At 55.9% G+C, this 21,101-nt stretch overlaps 6 protein-coding genes across 6 annotated transcripts; 1 reads left to right on the top strand and 5 right to left on the bottom strand.

Annotated features, from left to right (window-relative positions):
• Positions 1-244: 244 nt before the first annotated feature.
• J7T55_010125 (uncharacterized protein) lies at positions 245-2,511 on the bottom strand (the record flags this gene model as incomplete). The annotated part of the gene is made up of 2 exons (XM_053131317.1): positions 245-2,259; positions 2,319-2,511. The coding sequence occupies 2 exons, from the start codon at positions 2,509-2,511 to the stop codon at positions 245-247; spliced, it is 2,208 nt and encodes a 735-aa protein (XP_052990551.1).
• A 3,773-nt stretch (positions 2,512-6,284) lies between these two features.
• On the bottom strand, positions 6,285-7,041 carry J7T55_010126 (uncharacterized protein; the record flags this gene model as incomplete). Its single annotated transcript, XM_053131318.1, has 3 exons — positions 6,285-6,364; positions 6,745-6,830; positions 6,929-7,041. 3 exons carry the CDS (start codon positions 7,039-7,041, stop codon positions 6,285-6,287), a joined length of 279 nt encoding a protein of 92 aa, XP_052990552.1.
• A 790-nt stretch (positions 7,042-7,831) lies between these two features.
• On the bottom strand, positions 7,832-9,166 carry J7T55_010127 (uncharacterized protein; the record flags this gene model as incomplete). Its single annotated transcript, XM_053131319.1, has 1 exon — positions 7,832-9,166. One exon carries the CDS (start codon positions 9,164-9,166, stop codon positions 7,832-7,834), a length of 1,335 nt encoding a protein of 444 aa, XP_052990553.1.
• Positions 9,167-12,386: 3,220 nt separating this feature from the next.
• Positions 12,387-14,357, bottom strand: J7T55_010128 (ring finger protein; the record flags this gene model as incomplete). Its single annotated transcript, XM_053131320.1, has 1 exon — positions 12,387-14,357. One exon carries the CDS (start codon positions 14,355-14,357, stop codon positions 12,387-12,389), a length of 1,971 nt encoding a protein of 656 aa, XP_052990554.1.
• Positions 14,358-15,676: 1,319 nt separating this feature from the next.
• On the bottom strand, positions 15,677-18,879 carry J7T55_010129 (peroxisomal hydratase-dehydrogenase-epimerase; the record flags this gene model as incomplete). The annotated part of the gene is made up of 8 exons (XM_053131321.1): positions 15,677-15,863; positions 15,931-16,035; positions 16,096-16,706; positions 16,809-17,237; positions 17,294-17,702; positions 17,753-18,230; positions 18,284-18,620; positions 18,721-18,879. The coding sequence occupies 8 exons, from the start codon at positions 18,877-18,879 to the stop codon at positions 15,677-15,679; spliced, it is 2,715 nt and encodes a 904-aa protein (XP_052990555.1).
• Positions 18,880-19,708: 829 nt separating this feature from the next.
• On the top strand, positions 19,709-20,697 carry J7T55_010130 (uncharacterized protein; the record flags this gene model as incomplete). Its single annotated transcript, XM_053131322.1, has 2 exons — positions 19,709-19,781; positions 19,850-20,697. The coding sequence occupies 2 exons, from the start codon at positions 19,709-19,711 to the stop codon at positions 20,695-20,697; spliced, it is 921 nt and encodes a 306-aa protein (XP_052990556.1).
• Between the last annotated feature and the right edge of the window lie 404 nt (positions 20,698-21,101).

The following is a 21,101-nucleotide window of genomic DNA, read 5'->3' on the forward strand; positions in this document are numbered from 1 at the left end:
GAATCATGCCCATGTAGCAATGCATAAAACATTAGACATAAACACTAACAGTCGCCTGCTCCCAGCCTCCAGCTTCCAGCTTCCAGCCTCCAGCCTCCAGGCTGCAGCCTCCAGCAGCCGTGCCATTGCCGTGCCATGCCCAGACCTATTTTGCCCCTCGAGGGGATGGATATCGTGATTCTGTGCCCAAAACGCCATTGCCAAAAGTCATTCCCAGTTCCAAATCAATGGGCTTGCCTACTTCTTAGTAAGTAGCCTCGAATTCAACCCCAAAACTCATCACCTCGTGTCTTGCCGCCTTGGCATCTTTGGTTGTGGCCATCTCGCTCTCTGGTTTCGGCGTGCGCGGCTCCTGCTCATCCCCTGATGAGGTCGGTCCCGACGTGTGTAGTGTGGATGGCGTTCTGGGCATATCCTCCGTTTCCAAGCTCAAATGCTTCTCAACTACAGTAGTGTATGTTGGCGAAGACGCCCGGTGATGGCTCATGGACGAACCAGACCGCAATTGCTGCTCTTGTGTCTCAGCGTCCTGCTCGCATGGGCTTGCTGGTGTTACATTAGTCGCCCATTTGGCTGCAGACTCGATCACTCCGTCCATAGTATTATGCTCTGCTCCCTCTTCACTCTTGCTCGTTCTCGTAGACTGGAACGAATTTCTCAGTGGGCTCTTCAGTGGAATCTCGCCGAAGTCGCTCTTGCTGAAACGGGACGACCTTGCTGGACTTCTCGGTGGTATTGCCGGAATCACACGCTTGGGGATGTTGACGAGCGCTCCCTTGGCGTGAATAATCTGTGTGACCTGGGGTGACAGTGGAGCCGCTCGGACTGGCTGAGCAGCTGTTGCCAACTCAAATACGATCGGTTCGTCGTCTTCATCTTCGTCATCGTCTTCTTCATCCTCCTCCTCCTGTGCACCGTCCTCGAGCTCCGGGTCAGTTTCGATTTCTGAGCCTTCCTCTTCCTCATCGTCTGCGTCCTCATCCCGCTCATCCAGAGAGACCTTGTCTGCTTTGTCGGCAGTGCTGCCACCCATAGCAATTTCCCGCGGGGCCGTTACTGTCTCATTCGCGGCCTTTTCTTCTGCTACACTGTCCTCCGGGATCGAGTCTGGGCGCTCTCGGGATGAGCTTCTGGTGACCGTTTCATGCGAGCAGTCGATCTCCTCTGGCTCCATGACGACCGGTAGCTTGTCAATAGAGGCTCGGTCCACGCCCTCGTCGGACGTGGGCGTGGTCCCCCGAGTGTCGACTGTCGTCTGTGTGAATGCATCAGTCATACGGCTGAGAGTTGTTCTGTTGGACATGTAGCTGCCCCTGTTGCTTTGGGTAATGTAGGTGTCTGTGCTCTGGCGGTTGTTGAACTGGCCGAACAAAGGACTGTTCGGGCTCGGGCTGTACTCGAACTGGCTACTAGCAGGCCTATGTCTCGTTCCAGCTTCTCGAATCTCAAGCCCCGCCATCTCGAGCGCCTTCACACCGAATGGATCCGGATCTTCGTTATCTGGGACTCCGAATGCAGGTCTTCCAGGAGAGAGCAGAGACATCGCGGATGAGGGTTCGATCAAGGCGTCGCCCGGAGCCGGCTGCAATGCCAACTTTTCCAAAAGGGGCGCATTGAAGTCGACCCTGCCCTCCGCGCATTTGAGAACCTCGTACAGTGTCTTGATTTCCGGTGCGTCTTTCTCAGGCACCTGTCCCGCCAAAACGTCAAGGACAGATACGTTGCCTCCGTAGAACCTTTGATTCTCTGACCCACGCTCAGTGACCGACGAACCATCGATGTTGACCGCCCTGTGTTCGCCCCTCGCTCTGACGTAGGTCAATACTGTGTGCCCTGGGTCCTTGCCCCGGAGCTCATTCTCGATGCGTCCGTCTGTTATGAGAGGTCCAACAGCGAGCTGTACGTCTGCGCCTAGTGTTGTTTGGGGCCGTGTGAACATCTCCAGTTCAGACATCGAGTTGATGACCAAGACGCAGTCGTAAACATCCACCCCTATCACGAAGCCAAGAGCTGCCGTGTGCAGCAGGAATGCCGAAGGAGGGGACCATCTTCCGTCGGATTTCCTGGCAACCAGAATTCCGCTCCCTCCGCTGCCGCTCTTCCACAACCCGGATCTCATGCAAGAGAAGATTGCAAGACCGACAGCATTCTGGACTATCCTCGGCGGTATCCTCCTCTTTTTGTGCTGCAGTGACGTGACGGACGACCGTCTCTCGAGATTGTTAGTGTTGTCATCGTGATTGGCGACGCAACCTTCAGCTATATCATCTTGTTAGCCAGGACTAAGCATCAGCGAATGGCCACAAGGTCTGACGTACTGCAGAATGCCTGAAGAATGCGAGCCGCCTTCTCGCTCTCGCGATCCAACGTCGACGGCCAGTAGTCCTCGGGCCCGTAGCGACGGGTCAAGGTGCTAACAGTGTCAAGGGGGGCGGCAGGGGCAGCATTGGTGACTCCAGCGTTCGACTTTGGTCTGTCTCTCGAAGACCAAAACGCGGAGATGCGCTGCATGGTGAAAGTTGATTTATCAAAGACTGTTTAGGCCATTAAAGAAGAGAAAGTGATGGCGGGCATTGGAGTTGGGAAAGGGCAGAGGCAGAGTCTGCCCGCGTTTGGCCCCTGCGCTGGTCGCCCGAGTCCAAGCGAGGCGGGGAGGTGGGATGCTGGATTCTGGACGTTGTATGTTGTTGGATGGGCGGGTTGAGGAATGAACAGTGGTCGCGAGTGGGTGGGTGGCTGGTGACACAGGCTTCGAGGACCGCGGGCGGGTACCAGGGTGACGGTAGCAGGCAGGTAACGACCTTGGACCTTGGGCGTGAAAAAGGCACGGCCGCGGCCCAGTAGTGGAATTAGGGCGCCTTTTGGTTCAAAGGCCGGGTGAACGGGTTGAACAAGCACGGTCTGGGGGCCAGCCTCGTTATGCTAGTTCTTTGTGAATGGCGAGCAGCAGTAGGTCGAGCGATGGAATGGGCGTCTGGGGCCGTTTTGTAGATGCAGGCGGCCAGAGACGTGTGACGTGGGACGAGGTGTGGTGCGGTACAAGTACAAGGTGCAGGTTAGGCTGTGAGAGAGCGAGCGAGCAGATCAAGCAAGAAAGCAAGAAACAGTACAGCACGGTACGGTACAGTAGTTAAAAACAGAACCGATCGGCGTCTTTTCTCGGCAGCTTCGGCAGGCGTGTTGCGTGCGTGCGTGCGTCGTGCGTGCGTGCATGCAAAGAAAGTGGGCAAAGCGAACAAGCGAGCAGGCCGAGCGGGTCAGGCTGCGTATGTTGGTGTTATTATGATTATTCCGGCTGGAAGAGCAGAGAATTCAGTCCCAGGGTCTGACTCTGGACTCTGCCCGTTCTGTCAGAGAGGTGGGATTTGGGTCTTGATCTGGATCTGGATCTGGAGACTGGGAGGGCCAACTGCGCCTGTCTGCTGACGTCGATGGCACGTCGATGACCAAGTGCCCCCAGAAAACTCAAAGGCTGCTAAGGCTGGTTGTGGTATCTGATGGCTGGGCTTGCAGCACGTGTGGTGCAGTTGCGCTGGGTAGGAGCTAAGCAGAGGGGCGTATGCAGACGTGGGTGGCATCCGGTTGTTGGCTAACTCGTGTCAGGCCAGGCTTGCCGAACAGGGTGGCCCGTCGTGGTCGTCGACTGGTTCGAGTCCAACGGTACCTGAGCGGATGATAGAGTGGGAACGCACCCTCTTGACTGCAGGCTCCCGTACTATCGGTGTAGGTCTCAGCACAGTCAGCTCGGTGCTGGACTGGCAGACTGGTTCTGGTTCTGGTTCTGTCCTGGTGTGGAGGCGGAGGGGAAGGCGAGGGGGAAGGGGAAGACACGAGGTCGAGGTCCAAGGCAGAGAGAGGGGATCGACGGGTGATATGACAGGCTCTGTTATTATTACTGTTGTTTGGTACACCACGGCACGGTACGGTCCAGCACTGCTACAGAGCACACAGTACGGGAAAAGGGACGTGCGAAAAGGAGAAGGGGAGACTGGGAGAGAAATCAAGGCACATCAAGTCGAGTCAAGTTAGATTGCAAGAAAAAGTCCAAGCCTCGCAGAAAGAATGCAGTGGAGGGCGGGGACGGGGGGGCAGGACAGGGCTGGGCTGGGCAGGCGTGGCAGGGCAGGGCAGAAATGGAATTGGAAATGGACGGGAGACGAGGAATTGGACTGGACTGGGCAGAGCAAGGACAGGGAGGAAGGGCCATTGACGTTGTGAAATAAGAGGAAATCACCACATCAGGCACATCCAGGGCCCCGTTCATGCCAATGGGCGATGGCAATCCCGAAGAAGAAATTTGAGTTGCTGAAGCGGTTGTTTGGTGTTGCAGCCCGCCGTGTCCAGGGGCCTACTCCTGCGTGCGACTTGCTGCTGGCTGCTGCTGCTGCTGCTGCTTTGCCACATTTGCTACATTTGCTACACGGATATTCTGCGTCTCATTACGCGGCGGGGATTGAAATGAGATGAACCTTTTGCCTGCGCCTTTGAAACATGCACAACTGCACAACTGCAGGTTCCACTCTCCACCTCCCCCACCCACAATCTCGTCCACGCTCACTCATCACACAGAGGCAACCCAGCCCGCATTGCTGCCATCTCCTCCTTGGACGGATACGACCTTGCACCAGACCTAGACTACCTGTGGCCTGTCCTTGGACTTGGTCCCTTTGGTGTGCCGACTCGACCAGACCACGAGCGGCCCTTGGACCCTGATGTCGATGCCGTCCCCGGATCCTAGAGCACCACCGCTCGGACGCTTTCTTCATCAGCGCCAGGACTGGGAATGACTCTCTTCAGCACCGGCAGGTGGTTGGCTCAGCGAGTAGCGCGGCACATTGCTTCTTTGACCGTTGGGGCTAACACGTCGGCTAGCAACACCCGTCTACATCTCTAGCATCCATCTCGATTTCGGCAAGAGGCTGCTGCCATCTCATGTTTTATTCCGATACAGTGCTGGGGCCTGACTCGGGCTAATCGCAACTGCACGCACCTGTTTCGTTTGCGTGTTTCCTCCTGCGGTATCCACACGGACGGACGCCAAGCTCAGGTACTGTGCCATCTTGCTGTCCTGCTGTCCTTCCCGCTCCTCGGTCGACATTTCCGGCCGTCCCAGGGTCCCGCCAGCGGAGGGGCCGACGGATGTCGCAATCCTCGCGAGCACATATACACTGGGGCAGAGACTGTGACAGCGTGGGTAGCCATGGCCAACTACCGATCCCGAGTCGATCAATCGCATCAAACCGTCATGTCCGCCCCAGACACCCTCTGCCAAGCCTGCGAGCTCTGCCCGTCTGGCCCCCTCCCCCATTTCATATGTCACGTAGCTCGAGCCCGGCCATCTGAAAGAGTCGTTGTCGGACAAGCAAAACACCTTCTTCATGTGGCCCCCAACAAGATTCACAGCAGCTGCAGCCTGCTGCCCTATTGCTAAAAGCGGCCATGCTGTCGATGCGAGTGCGACTCTGTCTGTCGCCAGCATCATCACGTCTTAGCCCTCTTTCGGCAACCCCCAAGCAGAGCCGCGTCCCGCCCAAAAACCTTCCTCAGGAGCGGTTTCACAGGGCGGAATCTAGCACGTCCACGCACCATGACAACTCTTGGTACATCGCTGACACGAAATTCTGGAGCTTATGTTGCTCAAAGGCACTCCTGTCACACTCGCGTGGAGATCCAGGACCCACAGGATCGGCACAAGCCTTTGTGCTTGCCCATTCAAGGACTGGGGGAGACCCGCCCTCGGACATTCTCGCCATACAACCTTGAATCGCATGCATTCGCCTCAACTCTAATTTCCTGCCTCTCCCTCCTCCTTGTCCTATCAGACATGCCATGAGGCGAGGCAAGCGCGATTTGAGCTCAGCTCGACGGTGGGCTCGGACTTATTCACCCATGCCCTGCTTTCCTGTTGACGTCCAGCCCATCCTTGGCTTGCCATGCCTTGCATGAGCTGCCTGACGGGAGACGCATTCTGACTTTTCGGGGAGAACAACCCCGGCTTCCACTCTTGTGTCCTTGCATCACAGTCGTATCGATTGTTTTAACTGAGCGGCTTCGCTATATTCCAGTACCCATCAGCTGAACCCTGCCAGCCAGTAGTAGATTGATCCCCCAGCGCGTACAAACAATAAAATTTTACCCTTCAACCCGTCACATGAGAAACACTGTGCTGCAGATCCCATACAATACCAAATAGAGGAAACAAGATCTCCGAATCGCTTCATCTCACCAAGATGCGATGAACCCGTGACATGTTCCGGTCATGCGTGGTTGCAGCAGCCGGATACCTAGAGGCTCTTCTTCAGACCGCCCAACGAACCCACGCCTGCCTTGATATCTTGGGCCTGTTTGTTCCCCTTTAGCTCGGCTGAGATGCGAAAGTCAGTAAGGTGGCATTCAAAGATGTGAGTGCTCCGAAGGTGGAAATCTACAACGAGGCTGAAGCAGAAGGGGTTCTTCCGACGTTCCACACATTGGCTCGAGGAAGGAAGAGGAAGCAAGCCATGGGATGAAGTCTCCGCCCGCCCCTCCGCCGCCTTCCACTTGGATTTAGGGAGGAGCGGACTGATGCAGAGAGGAAATTTGTCCATCGAAGTCTTCAGAGGCCAGGTTGTAGGACACGCCGGAGGACGGCGCGCGGAACCGGCACGGAAACACCACGACTAAGCAATACGAGGTTTGCGGGAAATGGAAACTATCTTTGTGCTGAGGATCGCAGGTCTGAGGATATGCGCAAGCAAGACTCACAATCAACAAAGTCCTCCCCCCTCTTCAAGCCCTTAGCCTGCATCTCCTTTGCCTCAGCCTCAGCCTTGGCCTTCATCATGAAGACGCTGCTCGGCGGGAGAAGAAGTCTTGTCAGCCATCATCGCCTTTGACCCTCATCGGGGTGGAGAGGAAGTTGAAAAGTAGAGACACGGGCAGGACTCACCCAAACTTCTCAATTAGAGGGTCCATGTACCCTTGCTCATAGGCGAAGTACGACCCTGCCACGAGAATGAGGACGGCAAGGAGGGAGACGGCGAGCTGGTAGGTTGATTCCATTTTGATTTATGTGTGGGCGTGTGAGTGAGTAATGGATTGATTATTTTAGGAGTATATGGCTCTTGCTAAACTGGGACGACTGGTAAGATGGATATGAACAAAATAGGTTTTCAATTGACATTGGGGTATTTCCTTTATATCCTCCCTACTCACTGTCTAATACATTTCAATCGTCTGAGCCGTGCACTATCCAAGTTCTTTGTCGTGAGCTGCGGGTAGCCTGCGATGACGTCCCCGCGCCCAAGGGTGATGTGCGGCTAGCCGTCACTTTCCAAGTTCCCGGGCGGCGTCAAGCAGGTTTTGTTACCCCATGTGGCGTCGTCGCATCGCCCTGCTCAGGCTAGCATGCAGATGTTTGCTTTAACTAAAACTATACGTTGCACTGTTATATTGAAGAAGAAAAAAGTCTTGCATGCATACATGGACGTGGTAAGTTGTTGACGTGGCAGGAGAAAGTTGAAAGGTTGGCATTGGGCTCAATTTCTATTTGATATCGTCAAATCGTTTCTCGAAGCTACATGAGTTGGTAGTTTCGGTTTGGGTTGCCGTGGGGGCATTTGTCTATATATAAAAATAAACACAACAGCTCAAAAGACTCCCGGTTTTTTGGAAAACCCCCAAACCGCCCCCGAAAAGCAATTCCCAGAACACCAGCACTCGATCGCCGAGCCCCAAGTCTAGTTGCAGATCTATGCAGAGTGAGAGAGAGTGTGTGTATGTGTTTGTTGCAAGGTCGTGGAAGTAATGTAACAAAGGCCTTCCGCCGCAAGACACCACCCTGGGTGCCGAATTACTGTGCCGGGGCCACGACAGCAGGGGACACGGAAGCGGAGCCGGGGTATCTCCCTCCCTGGAGCAGGTACCGCTCGAAGTCGAGGCAGTCCCTGGTGTCCCTGCCCGTCGACGACACGGCGCGGCCGGGCCGCCAGTCGCCGGGCATGTCCTCCCAGTTGTCGTTGGTGACCCCGTGGAAGCTGTACGCCTCGTTGGAGGACCTCTCGACGCCGACGCACTCGAAGTCGCCCTCCAGGTGGATGCGCTCCAGCTTCGGCAGCCGGTTCCGCAGGCCGACGAACAGGCCCCTGAAGGTGCCGCGGCAGAGGTGAATGCCGCCCAGGCCTCCCTCGTGGGCCTTGGCGAGCCCGCGGCCGCCGAGGCGGAGCCGCTCGAGTGTGCCGGCGTGCCGGAGGATGAAGCCGCGCAGGTCCTCCTCGTCGCACGAGATGCCCTCCAGCTTGAGGTCGGTGAGCTTCTCGAAGGTGAAGCCCTCTAGCAGCGTGTCGAACCAGATGATGAACTTGTGCTTGGGCATGCCGTAGGTGTGGAAGGCCAGGGTGAGGTGAGTCACGTTGGTGGCGCAGCGCAGAATGTGGCCCAGGCCCTTGATGGCCTTGAACCTCTGGTTTGGCAGTTTCAACGTGGACGGGTCAACGGTGATATTGAGGGTTGAAAGCTTGGCGAACGAGGTCGAGACGCAGTCGAACCAGTGCTTCCTCTCATCCGGCAGCCTCAGCGTCTCCAGCGGGAAACGGTCGATGGTCAGGGAGGACAGGTTTGTCTCCTTGAGGGCGGATGCGATGAGAGCGAGGTTCTTGGCGGCGTGGTCGCGGTCCATCTTCCTACAGCTGGGCAGTCCCTGGAAGACCTGGTCCAGCACATCAATGTCGAAGGGGCACCTGGTGAAGGTGACATCGAGTTCGCGTAGATTTGGCAGGTTCCGGAAGGCCTCCAGGACCATGTCCGGGCGGCTGTCAAAAGCTGGTACTGTCATGCGGCGCTGCTTTGCCTCCCAGTAAGCCAGCCAAGCGGCTTGGAGACGCTCGTTGCGCTCCTCGGGGTCCTCGAGGTAGTGCTGAAAGAAGGAGGCATGGCGAGCGTTGTACTCGTCGACATCGGCGAAGTTAATGGTCAGAGACTGGATAGCACTCCTCAGGCGCTGGTGGGAGGCGATGGAGTGCAGCCTGGCAACATCGTCCCTCCAGCTAACAACGTTGACCTTTGACTGCATGAGATACTCCAGGCCGATCTCCGCAAAGACGGAGGACATGAGGCGGAGAGCCTTGACGCTGGGCAGGTCACAGCTCTCATAGATGAGGCGCACCAGCTCTACGGGGAGGGACTCCATGATGGAGGAGCAGGTAGCCTGCCTGAGGCGGCTGCAGGTCGCATACGAGGAGGGACGGGAGGCAGGGAGGGAGAGGGATCGATCGAATGGCGAGGCCGAGGGCGACAGGCACGGCACAGGTGAACACAAGATCGGACAGGACAGCAAGCAGATAGGCAGACAGGCAGACAGGCAGGTGGGTGGGTGATAGAATACAATATGTTTTTAAAAATCAGAATCAGGCAGAGGGAGGAGGAGGTGGGCGGGAGAAGAAGTGTTGAAGAAGTCCTGAGACTTTGTACCTACATAAGGGGGGAACGGGGATGGGGTGAGATCAACGAGTCGGGACTGGCAATGCAGGCATTTTGCAGGCATTCCACCAGCAAAAGGCCTCGAGCTGGACAGGGGCGTGGCAGGTACATGGCACAGGATGGCATGGCATGGCATGGGCATGGCATGGGCGTCCGTGGATGGGCCGTGGACCAGACGGCATGGACGGGCCCAGCAGCGCAGGAACCACTCGGGCGGCACAGTCAGTCAGGTCAGTCCGCCCGTACCTAGACTAGGCAGGTAGTGAGAAAATGGGCGAGCGAGTGACATCTCATCAGGTCAGAGCAGGGGAGAAAGAAAAAAAAAGAGACAGACGCAGGCCACCAGTTCGGGCCGGACGGTGAGGGAGACGCGTGCATGGGTTGGGTTCTAGGACGGGCTACAAAGAAAAGCAAGCCATCAAAGACCAACAGGACCAGCGAGAAGCAGCAAGGACCAGCAGAAAAGTGGACAGCAGCAGCAGAGGCGCTCAGTCACCGAAAGTCTGATCTGAAAGTCAAGTCCAAGAAGTCGGTGAGCCTAAGACACTCATGGGCCGCCATTGGCCCCCAGCCCCCGATCCCCGGCTTGTGCGACGACACCAGCACAGCACCAGTCGAAAGGTTGTTTTTTTTACCCTTCATTCGCTCACTTGTCTTTTCTTCTCAGGCAGAAGCAGTTGCATACACACGATGATACTGTTGGTTGATTCTATGTATGTAATGTTATTTCTGCACACTACACTGCACTGCATCACACCACCTTGCACCACATTAGCCGCTGCTGCTGCTGCGACTGCTGCTGTTCCGCCGGAGGGGAGAAAAGGAAAAGAAATGCACAGAGGGTAGATGGGTGGATGAAATGATGAGATGAGATGAGATACATAGTATCACGCATCTACGGTCAGTCATCTGCAGACGAGCAGTCGAACCCGAAACGAGCCCACTGCCCTGGTGGGTAGTGCAGCAGCATGGGTCTCAACACGGTCTCACAGTCTCACCGTCAACCTCTCTGCACGAGAAAAGGCACTTTTTTTTTTCTCTTTCTTTGCTTCTCGCCTTCGCTCCCCCAGCAGTGAGGGTTTCCAGATGCCCGGGGATCTGGTTCCGACACTTGCATTGTGGACCGCGACGACGTTTCGACAGCAAAAGGGGAGTTCCCTGCGGGCCCTGCCCACCACGACCACATGCCGCGTCCATCCCTGCTCCCGCCTTTTCAACCGCCCGCCTGTTAGCCCGTCCGCCCTGCCAGCCCTGTGGTTCCTTAACTCGCGTGCTTCTCCAGAGGTACCCAAGTACCCAAGTATCAAAGTATCCCGGTACCCAGGTACCGAGGCCTGGCCTGGCCCTTCCTCCACACAGCTAATGTGTGTTTATTTCCTTTCCTTCGTCTTCTCTTGTCCATCTTATTGTCCTGCTTCACCACCGTCATCATTATTAACCCACAGTGCTGCAAGGTACAGTGGATGCAGCAAGAGAGAGGCACATGAGGCCCGCCTATACCGCCAGACCTGCCTGGCCTTCTCCAGCGGTCACGCGAGGAGCACTGATCAATTGGTTGACCTGGGGGGGAATGTCTTTGTGATGATGTATGAGCGAGTGCTCACTCACACTTGCACCCCACCACACGCGGGTACACTACCATTGCTGCTACGCGGAAAGAAAGCATCGGTGAGCACCGGCGAGCGTCGGCCGGGAGGCAGGCTGAATGGCTGGCCGAGGCTGCTTGAGCTTTGAGCTTGAGCTGAAGATGCAGCTCGTGTGAATGCATGCTGAGGGCTGGAGCTGAAGCCGAAGCGTCATTGCTGCCGACATATCCACCCTGCCCTCGTCAGGGTTTGCCTTGCGGGACGGCCTTCCGTCTGGTAACCTGCGATGGGCCCTCAGAGTGCCATCAGAGCCTAGCTCCCGTGATTTGCCAGAAGGTTGAGTTGAGAAAGAGGTGAACAAGGTGTTGCTGAGTCCTGAGTCCGGAGTCCTGAGTCCTGAGTCCTGGGCTTGATCACCGGGTTGACAAGTGACTCGCACCCGAAAGTCTGCTTGCGACCAAGGGCCCCACTCCCATGCAGCGTCGCACCCACCGCAAACCACGAGGCCCGTGATAGGGCTGGGGGGGCAGAGGGTGGGAAGGGCTGGGAAGGGGTGGGCTGCCGACAGGGCCTGTCTCGCCCAGTTAGCCTCACCGACTTCTCTCGCCTGTTCGGTCTACAGCCCGCCCTGCAGGCCCGCCTGCTCTTGCACTTGGTCTTCCTTTGCTCTTGGTGGCTGCTGCTGGCCTGCGAGGGAGGTCTGGACTGCAAACTGACAGGACTGTCCAGTTCGCGCTCGCTCGCTCACTCACCCTCTCAACCACTCACTCACTCGCTTGCTCCATCCCCAAGAAGATGACCGCCCCCTCTCCCCACCCAGCCGATTCTGGTCAGCAGACTTGGCGCATCAGCCATAATCCGCTCTGCCGCTTCGAACCTCGACCTGGTGAAACCTCGTGTCACCCACGTTGACGACGAGGGTATAAAAATAGTGGGGATCGCCTCCTCACCACCTCGTCGATTCCATCTCGTACATATGAGGACCAGTCGGTGAGCAAACAACTTGCCCAACCGAGGCCGTACCTCGGGCCATACGGCCAACGCGTACGTGGAGAACCACCGGTGAGCAGCTGTCTCGGCCTTAGAAGGTTTCGATTAGGTATGTATGTATTCACAAATATCTGTAAGCTATCACTGTTCTTTACCCTCTCCCTCCCAGACCCATTGTAACAAACGCCCAAACGCCAGTCCCCTGACCCTGCTATGCCTAATGCCTGGGCCGTTGAAATGCTGTAGCTCACATCGTAAACGCTGTCGATGAACCTCGTATCGTCGCAACCTCTATGCCCGGCTGCTGTGTGAATCGTAATTATAAAGTTGGGCATTGCGTGTGAACGTAATTGTTCAGTGCCCGAAGAGTGTTCCCACAATCATGTCGCACATTTCTGCGACTGTAGGCACCCTTCCGCAGGTCAAGGCCCTCTCGACGCCTCGACTCGTAATGGCAACACCAGTCTCGAGATAGGCCATCTCGGCGCCGCTAAGCTTGCGATGCTCGACCTCCTTCCATTTCTGCTCGGCTTCCTCCTTCGCCTTCTGGAGAAGGCCGTCCGTGTCCTCCTTCTGCCAGAGGTTGCACTTCTTGCACGCGTTGCATGGCCTCCCGTCGCCCTCGGGTCTAAAGTGCTGACAGAAGTGCTGGTAGCCCGCATCCTCCCCTTCCTTGCCGCCAATGTCCTTGCGGCAGACGTAGCACATCTTGTAGCCACACTGGCACGTCATCTTGTTGCACCCGGCCGTCTTGACAAATGAGGCGTTGCACTTGGGGCATACACGCTTCACAGCCATGCTCATCGCTTGCTCGACCTGGGTTCGGAGGGCGATGAGGCTGGACTCGTTACACACGTGGATGTCGATCCATGCCTTTTCGCAGTGGAGGCAGGAGCTGCGCCCGCAGGAGGGCGATTGGCAGGTAAATTTCAAGCCGCGTTGGCGTCGGCTGTGGCGTTTGAGCGAGGCCTTGAGCTCTCCAAGGACTCTTTTCCCGAACGGCAGCTCCAGCGCTCCGAGCAGGGCGATGAAGAGGTAAATCAGCGCCAAGATCACTAGAATAGGTGTCCACGCAATAGCGTGCAACGTCCTCAGGATACCGTTGCTGGGTTCGTCAGCCCCAAAGTGAGGTTGCAGCTCCTTTGACGTAAGATACACGTCGTCCACCTCAGCGTAGTCGCAGAACGGGCACCGTGCCAGAGGGAGCCCTGAAGCCAGGAGGCTGCATTCGGCCAGCCGCTGATCGAACTTGCGCATGATCTCGGCTCCCTTCTTCACTTCGAGCATGGCCCTGTGCATCTGGTCAAATGGTATACAGCTGTCGCATGCGTCGGAGCTGGCGTTCTCGGGCATCGCTGGGCATCTCAGAGTGCCTGTCTGCGGTTCGACGGTTTTGGCCCAACTTTGCCCGAAAACCGCCTCAGTAACGGACAGCTGAACGCATCTGCGACATATCATATGTCCGTTGGAATTACACGTCGTGAAATCCTCAAAGGTACCGGTAGTGAAGCAGCAGCAGCACTCGTGGATCTGGTTCTCAGCCTCAGCCTCATCCAGGTTCATGGCTGCGGCCATCTCCCGGTCCTTCTCCTCCGTCCTCTGCTTTGCAGAGACCCTGAGTGGGTTGACCAGTTCTTCAAATAATTCTCGGTCGAGTTCCGCGTTGCCCGTAGATTTGAGTGAAGGCACGATGGATCCGTGGCCAGACGATTTCCAGATGACCAACGGGTGATTTCCCACCTCTGTCGACGAGATGGTCTTTCTTCTATACAATAGAAGCGACGATAGGGTAAATCTCCACGACTTTTGGGAGAGGTCGACTAAGGTCTTTCTTGCAGGTAGGTACGAGTAGTTGGATTCGGCGAGGACCGCGTTAATTGTCGAGCGCGACAGGCCCTTGAACTCGTGCCACGCCAAGTCTTTGGTGGCAGCTATGTACTCGGGGCTCCTGAATCTCTCTGACTGGGGCACCAGGCTGGTGCTGTCTTCCTGAGGCTGTAGTTGCCTCCAGCGTCCTTTGACCCATCCGACGCGGTTTTTGAGCAGGGCATCTGCGACGACTGCCAGCCTGGATTCCTCGGAGAAGTTGGACAACATTTCTCGGAATACCTCGACCTGAACATCGGGGAAGACTACAGCAAGGGCCTCCAGGCTGCCGTTGAGGTCTCGCAAGTCGGGCGCCTCGTCGTCCTCCAGGCAGACGCCCAGTTGAGAATCGTCGAAGATATATTCAGAGCTTGTGTCACTCTTGACCGAAGAGGCGCTCATCTTTCGTTTGGTGCCCGGCCGCATGGGGCTGGAGTGCAGCAGGGCGGAGAACACCATCTTGACCTGTTCTTGTCGTGGCCCGCGACAGTCATGCTAGCATGTATTTCCGCTGCAGCGCTGGGTGACAGTATGTTCGTGCGTAGTTTCGTTCCATTTGCGTGCAGTTCGTTTGGTATCAGACTGGAGGACTTGGACGAGTCAAAGGACAACCGTCTGTCGCGTCGTGAGTGATTGTGGCAGTTGGGTCAAATGTAGGTAGGTGCTCGACAACGAGAGCTGCCCGAACACGACAGGACAATGGAAAGACGCGACACGGACTGTCGCCTTCGGATCTTTGTAGGTGGCCGTGGCGCTGCAGTGTATGTGTTTGTTGGGGGCATTGATATAGGTGACAACGTCGACCCTGGATATCCACACTCGACCTAAGTAAATTAGACTCCATAAATCGACTTGACTGCTTGGCACGAGGGGTCCTCGGATCCCGACGAATTCGCCCGCGCGGCCAGATTATCGATAAGCGAGGCGCAGCTGCAGGGGGCAGGGGACATGGGCTACGTAAGGCCATTTCCCGGCTCCGTCTTGCCATCAACATGCGGTGCAATCCTGCAAGGCCTAATCCGCACGCATTCAAATGACAATACCGTGACCCTGCGCCTGCGCCCGCGCCCGCGCCCGCGCCTGCCGTCATTCACATGACACTCCAATGGTGTCTCTACAGGTACGACATTCAGTATGCACACTCGCCATCATTCGAGGGCGGGCATGGAAAATGGGACGACTCAGGATCGTGCGCACCGTTCACAACGCCGAACCACGCATCACCTGTCGACTGCCATGATGCCTCCAGCCTAGGGCCTGAACGAGACAAGCGCTCCCAGCTGCCACCTTGCTCTCTGCTCACAGCTGGCTTGTTTATGCCCGCGCGCCGCGGAGTCAAATCCTAGCCATCTGATGACTTAACACACGATGCCTACAGGCGACATCCATCCACCTCGTCCGTACTCTCACAATGTGCTCCTGAGCTGGTAGAACGAGCAATCTCAACTAGGCCCGCACCTCTCCTCTATCGGGGTGCTTCATCCTTGACGCAGATTCTCTCATACTTGGCCTCTAGAGCAGTTCAGTCACGTTGAGAAGTCGACGAGGTAGACGAAACACAGCATAGTAAGGCGCAATTCATAGCTTAGTATCCGTACAATCTATAATGCGAGAAGGATCCTTTGAAGATACTAGCTAGACAAGAAGGCAGAAGCTTCGCATTGTACAGGAAACGAAGAAAGTAAAGAGACGCTGCATACACACAAAATTCGTCGTTAGCTAGTAGCACCCGCCGCCCGTCATGTCACCTTCGAGGTATTACGCTGATATCTCGAATTTTACAACTTGCCCTTCGCATCTGGAGCAAGCTCAACCGCAGCACCGCCGATGGCCAGCTTTCCGGTCTCCTTGACCTTGGTTTGGAAGATGACCTTGTTACCGTCCTTCCACATCTCGGTCACCAGCGTCTCGCCCGGCAGCACCGTGCCGGCGAAGCGAACCTTGATGTTCTTGTACGGGCCATATCTACGAGTTCAATTACATCAGAAAAAGCTCCCACCAAGGGCATAAAATTGTGTGGACGTGAACTTACTGCTCGTAAACAGCCTTGCCAGCGACGCCCATGAAGCAGAGGCCGTGCAGGATAGGAACCTTGAAGCCGCCCATCTTGGCGAAGGCGGGATCGACATGGAGGGGGCTATTTCAATAGTCATCAGTATTAATGCGCCCAAGTCTCATCTAGCATCAAAACACTTACTTATAGTCGCCACTCAGCCGATAGACACAAGCCTGCTCCTCTGTCGTCTTAGACTCGACGACGACATCCGGCGCCCGTCCGGGAGGCTTGTTCGCCGCCGTGCTGGCGCCCCTGTCAGTGGGCTTCTTCTGCCCGCCGAAGCCACCAGAGCCCCTGAGGAACACCGTCATCTCGTTGTAGAACAGTTCCTCCTTGGTCTCCGCGTTGACCGTCGTCACGCCGTGCCTGACGATGGCCGCGTTGCCCTTGTCGACAACCTCGATCAGCTTGGCGTAGCTGAGCAGTCGACCCGACGTGGGGATTGGGTACTTCCGGATCTCGAGGTACTGCTCGCCGTGGAGGAGCATCATGGGGCTGAAGTTAGGGACGAGGCTGTCCAGACTGAAGGGCGTCTCGGCGTCGAAGGGTGGGATGACGCCGTAGGTCGGGAGGACTTGGAAGTCCTCGGCTCCCTCGAAAACGTAGCGGAGGTCATTCCTCTTTGCGCCAACGCCGAGGTTGTAGAGCATCACATCACGCTCGCTAAAACTGAATTCGGTGCCCGGGGACTCGGCTTTCAGTGCAGTTTGAATCGCGTCCAGGTACTCGTTTCCGCCCGAGGGCTCATCACTCTGGAGATATGTCAGAATGTCTACCAGCTTGTATTGTTTACACTATGCTATCCAAAACAGAGTACATCGATGGAGCGCAGGTGAACTGGAAGAGGCTCATACCTTAGCACCTCCTCCTGCCTTGTTCCCAGCATTCGCCATGATCTTCTCCAAGCTGGCCTGGGTCTTGTCGGGGTGGTCGGCCCGGCTGTCAAAGGTGACAACATCCTTCCAGTTCTTCAGGACCTCTTCCGGAGTGAGTGGCACATTTGTAGGGAAGCCGTGACCGTTGGTTCGCTGCCACCTGGTCGCGCCGACCCATCCGCTACCCACTTCGTACAAACCTCCGGTTGGGTTCTTGGGGACCTTGTCACTGGACAGAGCGACAACCACCGGCGCAATGTATTCCGGCTTGAAAGCCTGCACCAGCTCTTCAGGCAGAATGGTCTTGGTCATCGCTGTGCCAGCGTTGGGAGCGATGGTGTTGACATAAATGTTGTACTTGGCACCTTCAAGTGCAAGAGCGCGTGAGAAACCGAGAATTGCACATTTCTAAAATGTTTATTAGTTTGCAAAATCACAGCCGCACAGAGCTGACGGAAACTTACTGCTGCGGAGTAGTTGGCTTGTCCGAAGTTGCCGTAGATACCACTCGTGGAAGTAGTGTTGATAATACGACCGTACTTTTGCTTGAGCATGTATGGCCATGCAGCCTTGGTGACCTTGTAAGTTCCGCGAGCATGAACGTTCATCACAGGGTCCCAGAGGCTGTCGTCCATGTTGTGGAATGACTTGTCCCGCAGGATGCCTGCATTGTTGATGACAATGTCAATGCGGCCAAAGGCATCGATAGCAGCCTTCACGACAGCATCGCCATCTTCAGCTGAGGCCTTGACGCCTGCAGCCTTGCCACCCAGCTTCTTGATCTCGTTGACCACATCATCTGGGTTGACGAGGTCGTTGACGACAACGGCAGCTCCAAGCTTCGCAAAAGCCAGTGAATAAGCGCGACCAATGCTGATACATTATTAGCTCCATGCCGGACACGTCGCAAGAAGTCTACTCACCCAGCGCCTCCTCCGGTCACCAGTGCGACACGTCCGGAGAAGTCAAGCTTCTCTCCTGCCTCGTTGGGGCCAAGCTTCTGAGACTCTTCCAGCAAGCTCACGAAGTCGTTGGGCCCGGTTGGGTATTGCGGCTTGGAGAAGTCGATAACCTGGTCCCACTTCTTCAAAACGGCCCCAGGGGTGTAGCTGTCATCACACTTGAGGAGCTGGCCGCTAGAGCGCTCCCACCTGAGCTTGGCCATGTGGCCACCGCCGACCTCGAAGATTCCGCCGGTCTCGGTCGTGTTGTCCTTATGGACCAAAACAGCAACCAGAGGCACAACCCACTCGGGCTTCATGAGCTCAAGGATATCTGGGGGCATGATGGTCTCGGTCATTCGGCTAGCTGCGATGGGGGCGATCACATTGCACAAGATGTTGTACTTGATGCCCTCCTTGGCCAGCGTCTCGGTGAAGCCAACCTGAGCCAGTTTGGCAGCTGCAGAAAGTCAGTCAAGAGGATTCATCCTATGGTGCGGAAGACTTTCTCACCTGAGTAGTTTGTCTGGCCAAAATTGCCAAACAAGCCAGCAGCTGACGCCGTGTTGATGACACGACCGTATTTCTGTTTCCTAAAATGTGGCCATGCTGCCCTAGCACATTTGTAGGCGCCCTTGACGTGGACCTTGAAAATGAGGTCCCAATCTTGGTCCTTGATATTCTTGAAGCTGACGTCTCGCAGGATACCGGCGTTGTTTATCAGAATATCGATACGACCAAAGCTCTTGATCGCGGTGTCGATAATCTTGTCACCGTCTTCTACGGAGTCATAGTTTGCGACGGCCTTGCCGCCGGCCTTCTTTATTTCATCGACGACTACATCGGCGGCCTGGTAGGAAGAAAAGGTCAGCTAAGGGAAAAGAAAGAACTCGCCGTGCAAGTCCTAGCGATTACTGCAGGGACGAATGTGACTCTTGGCAGGTTCTCACCTTTGAGGAATTGCCTTCGCCCTTGAAAGATCCGCCCAGGTCGTTCACGACGACGCTGGCGCCTCGGGAGCCGAAGAATGTGGCATATGCCTTTCCCAAACCACCTCCAGCGCCTGTGACGACCACAACCTGGCCGTCATACCTTAATTGGCCCGCCATATTGGATTGACACTGGTTGCTTGAGCTTGTGGAAGAGTCGTAAGGGGCGAGAATCGATCAGTAAGTAGCGGCAATAAGGGAGATGGGGCAGAGAGAAAGTAGAAGTCTGAAGAGACACGCACGAGTTGAGGACGTCAAGGAATCCAGCAATCTTGTGGTATGAGAGTCGGCAAGCCGTTGCAATGAGCCTCGGCTCTGAACCCTGTGCACACGGCTCCAGAAAGGGAATCCGATTTACCGAGGGGCCCGTGGGGAAAAGCCGGCCCAAGCCGTTCTGGGCGATGGTCCGTCTTCCTCATGACACCCTTTTCACATGCTTTAATCGCCAGCTGCTTACTACCAGAATTCAATCACGCACTGTACTTACTCACTGTAGCGTCTCTGGGGAAATGAGGTCATCCTGGCTAGTCTTGACATTTTGGATGGCTACAACGCATGTGGCATCCTACCCCAAGATTCTGTCTAGCGAGTCGTGATGGCGGCTACGGCTTGGTTAGGAGAAGTCAACTTGGATGAAGAATGAAGCCTCAATTTCTTGTACGACCTTGACCCCGAATTATGACGGACGGGCGGCACATAGCTGTGCCAATTCAATCACCTTCCGGTGCCGGAAGGAGACAAGCGAGGCTCTCAAGAGCTGGAAACTGCGACTAATGTGGAGACCTGTCGTCTGCAGTCAACATCACCAAGTGCCGGGTATTTTACGGTGTTTCGAAAGGCCGGAATATCAATATATGATCCACTCACTCGAACGAACCAAATAATTGCCAATTTGCCCGCGCGTTGAATTATCATAGACTCCATCAACCCTCTGAAGTCCTCAGGCACCATGGCGAGTACTCCAGACGTGCCCCTGCAGTCGCGAATTATCGACGACAAGTCTCCAAAGTGTATCCCCTTCAGTATGTGCCACTCTCCTTTCTCGGGAGATACTTCTACATATAAAGGCAAGTGACTGACTGGTTGATAGTCCTCGAGCGCCTCAAAGCCCACCAGGCGCAACAATCTGCCGGCGGCAATGAGAGCAGGCCGTTCGTGATAGGGCTGAACGGGGTCCAGGGCGTGGGCAAGACCACCCTCGTCAAGGCCCTCGCCGAGACCCTCCAGCAGCGGGAGATGCTGCAGACCATCGTCGTCAGCATAGACGACTTCTACCTGCGCCACCAGGACCAGCTGGACCTCGCCGCCGCCCACCCGGACAACGCCCTGGTGCAGTGCAGGGGCGAGCCAGGCACGCACGACACCGAGCTCATGCGGGACGTCTTCACCTCGCTGGTCAAAGCCCAGCCCACCCACATCCCACAGTACGACAAGTCTGCTTTCAACGGGCTGGGAGACCGCTCGCCTAAGTCAGCCTGGATCCCAGTCAACCAGCCCGGCCAGCCCACCGTGCAGGTCGTGCTGCTCGAGGGATGGTGTGTCGGGTTCAGGAGTATCGCCCACGATGTCATCGAGGCCAAGTGGAGAGCACCTAGTCGGACGCTGCACAGCCACAAGCTCGAGGACCTGTTCTTTGTCAACGATCAGCTGAAGGGGTACGACATTGTGACTGACCTGTTCGATGCGTTCATTCATATCGATGCCGAGAACACGGAGTATGTCTATGACTGGAGACTGCAACAGGAACGGCAACTGAGGCAGGAGAAGGGGTCTGGCATGACGGATGAGCAGGTGGTCAAGTTCGTGGACGCCTATTATCCGGCATATGAGCTGTTTTCGGACGCGGTCAGGAAAGGAATATTTGTGGACCGCAAGGGCTGTCAGTTGCAGCTGACCGTAGGTAAGGACAGGAGTGTCATCGACAAGTTGGTCATCTAGTGCTCATGTGAGAACCTCAATGGAACTTCCTCGAAAACTTGTTTCCGCATCGGCTTATTCCAGGGATCTGGCCAGTGGATCATGGGATGCCTTGGTTCTACTTCAAAGATCGCGAGGAGAGCGCGAACGATTTTCGATTTTCTCACTGTGTCTTCGAAGTCTGATGCAGACACCTTTCCACATATACTTAGTCAACCAGCAAACAAAATGGTATCATTGGTGCTATCAGCATTATTCTTTTTGGCTTTAGTTCATCTGGTATCGCCTCTGCATGTTGTGGCTAAGCTCAAAGCAATCTGCGGTGCCCTCTGAGATTGCTCTCGCTGTACCGTGTCATACGCACTCAACCCTTCACTGTTTCAACCAAGCCCAGACTGAAGAGAAATCCGCCACGCCCAGATATT

Source organism: Diaporthe amygdali (assembly GCF_026229845.1).
Source record: "Diaporthe amygdali strain CAA958 chromosome Unknown NODE_26_length_719862_cov_65_716256, whole genome shotgun sequence".
NCBI classification, from domain to species: Eukaryota; Fungi; Ascomycota; class Sordariomycetes; order Diaporthales; family Diaporthaceae; genus Diaporthe; species Diaporthe amygdali.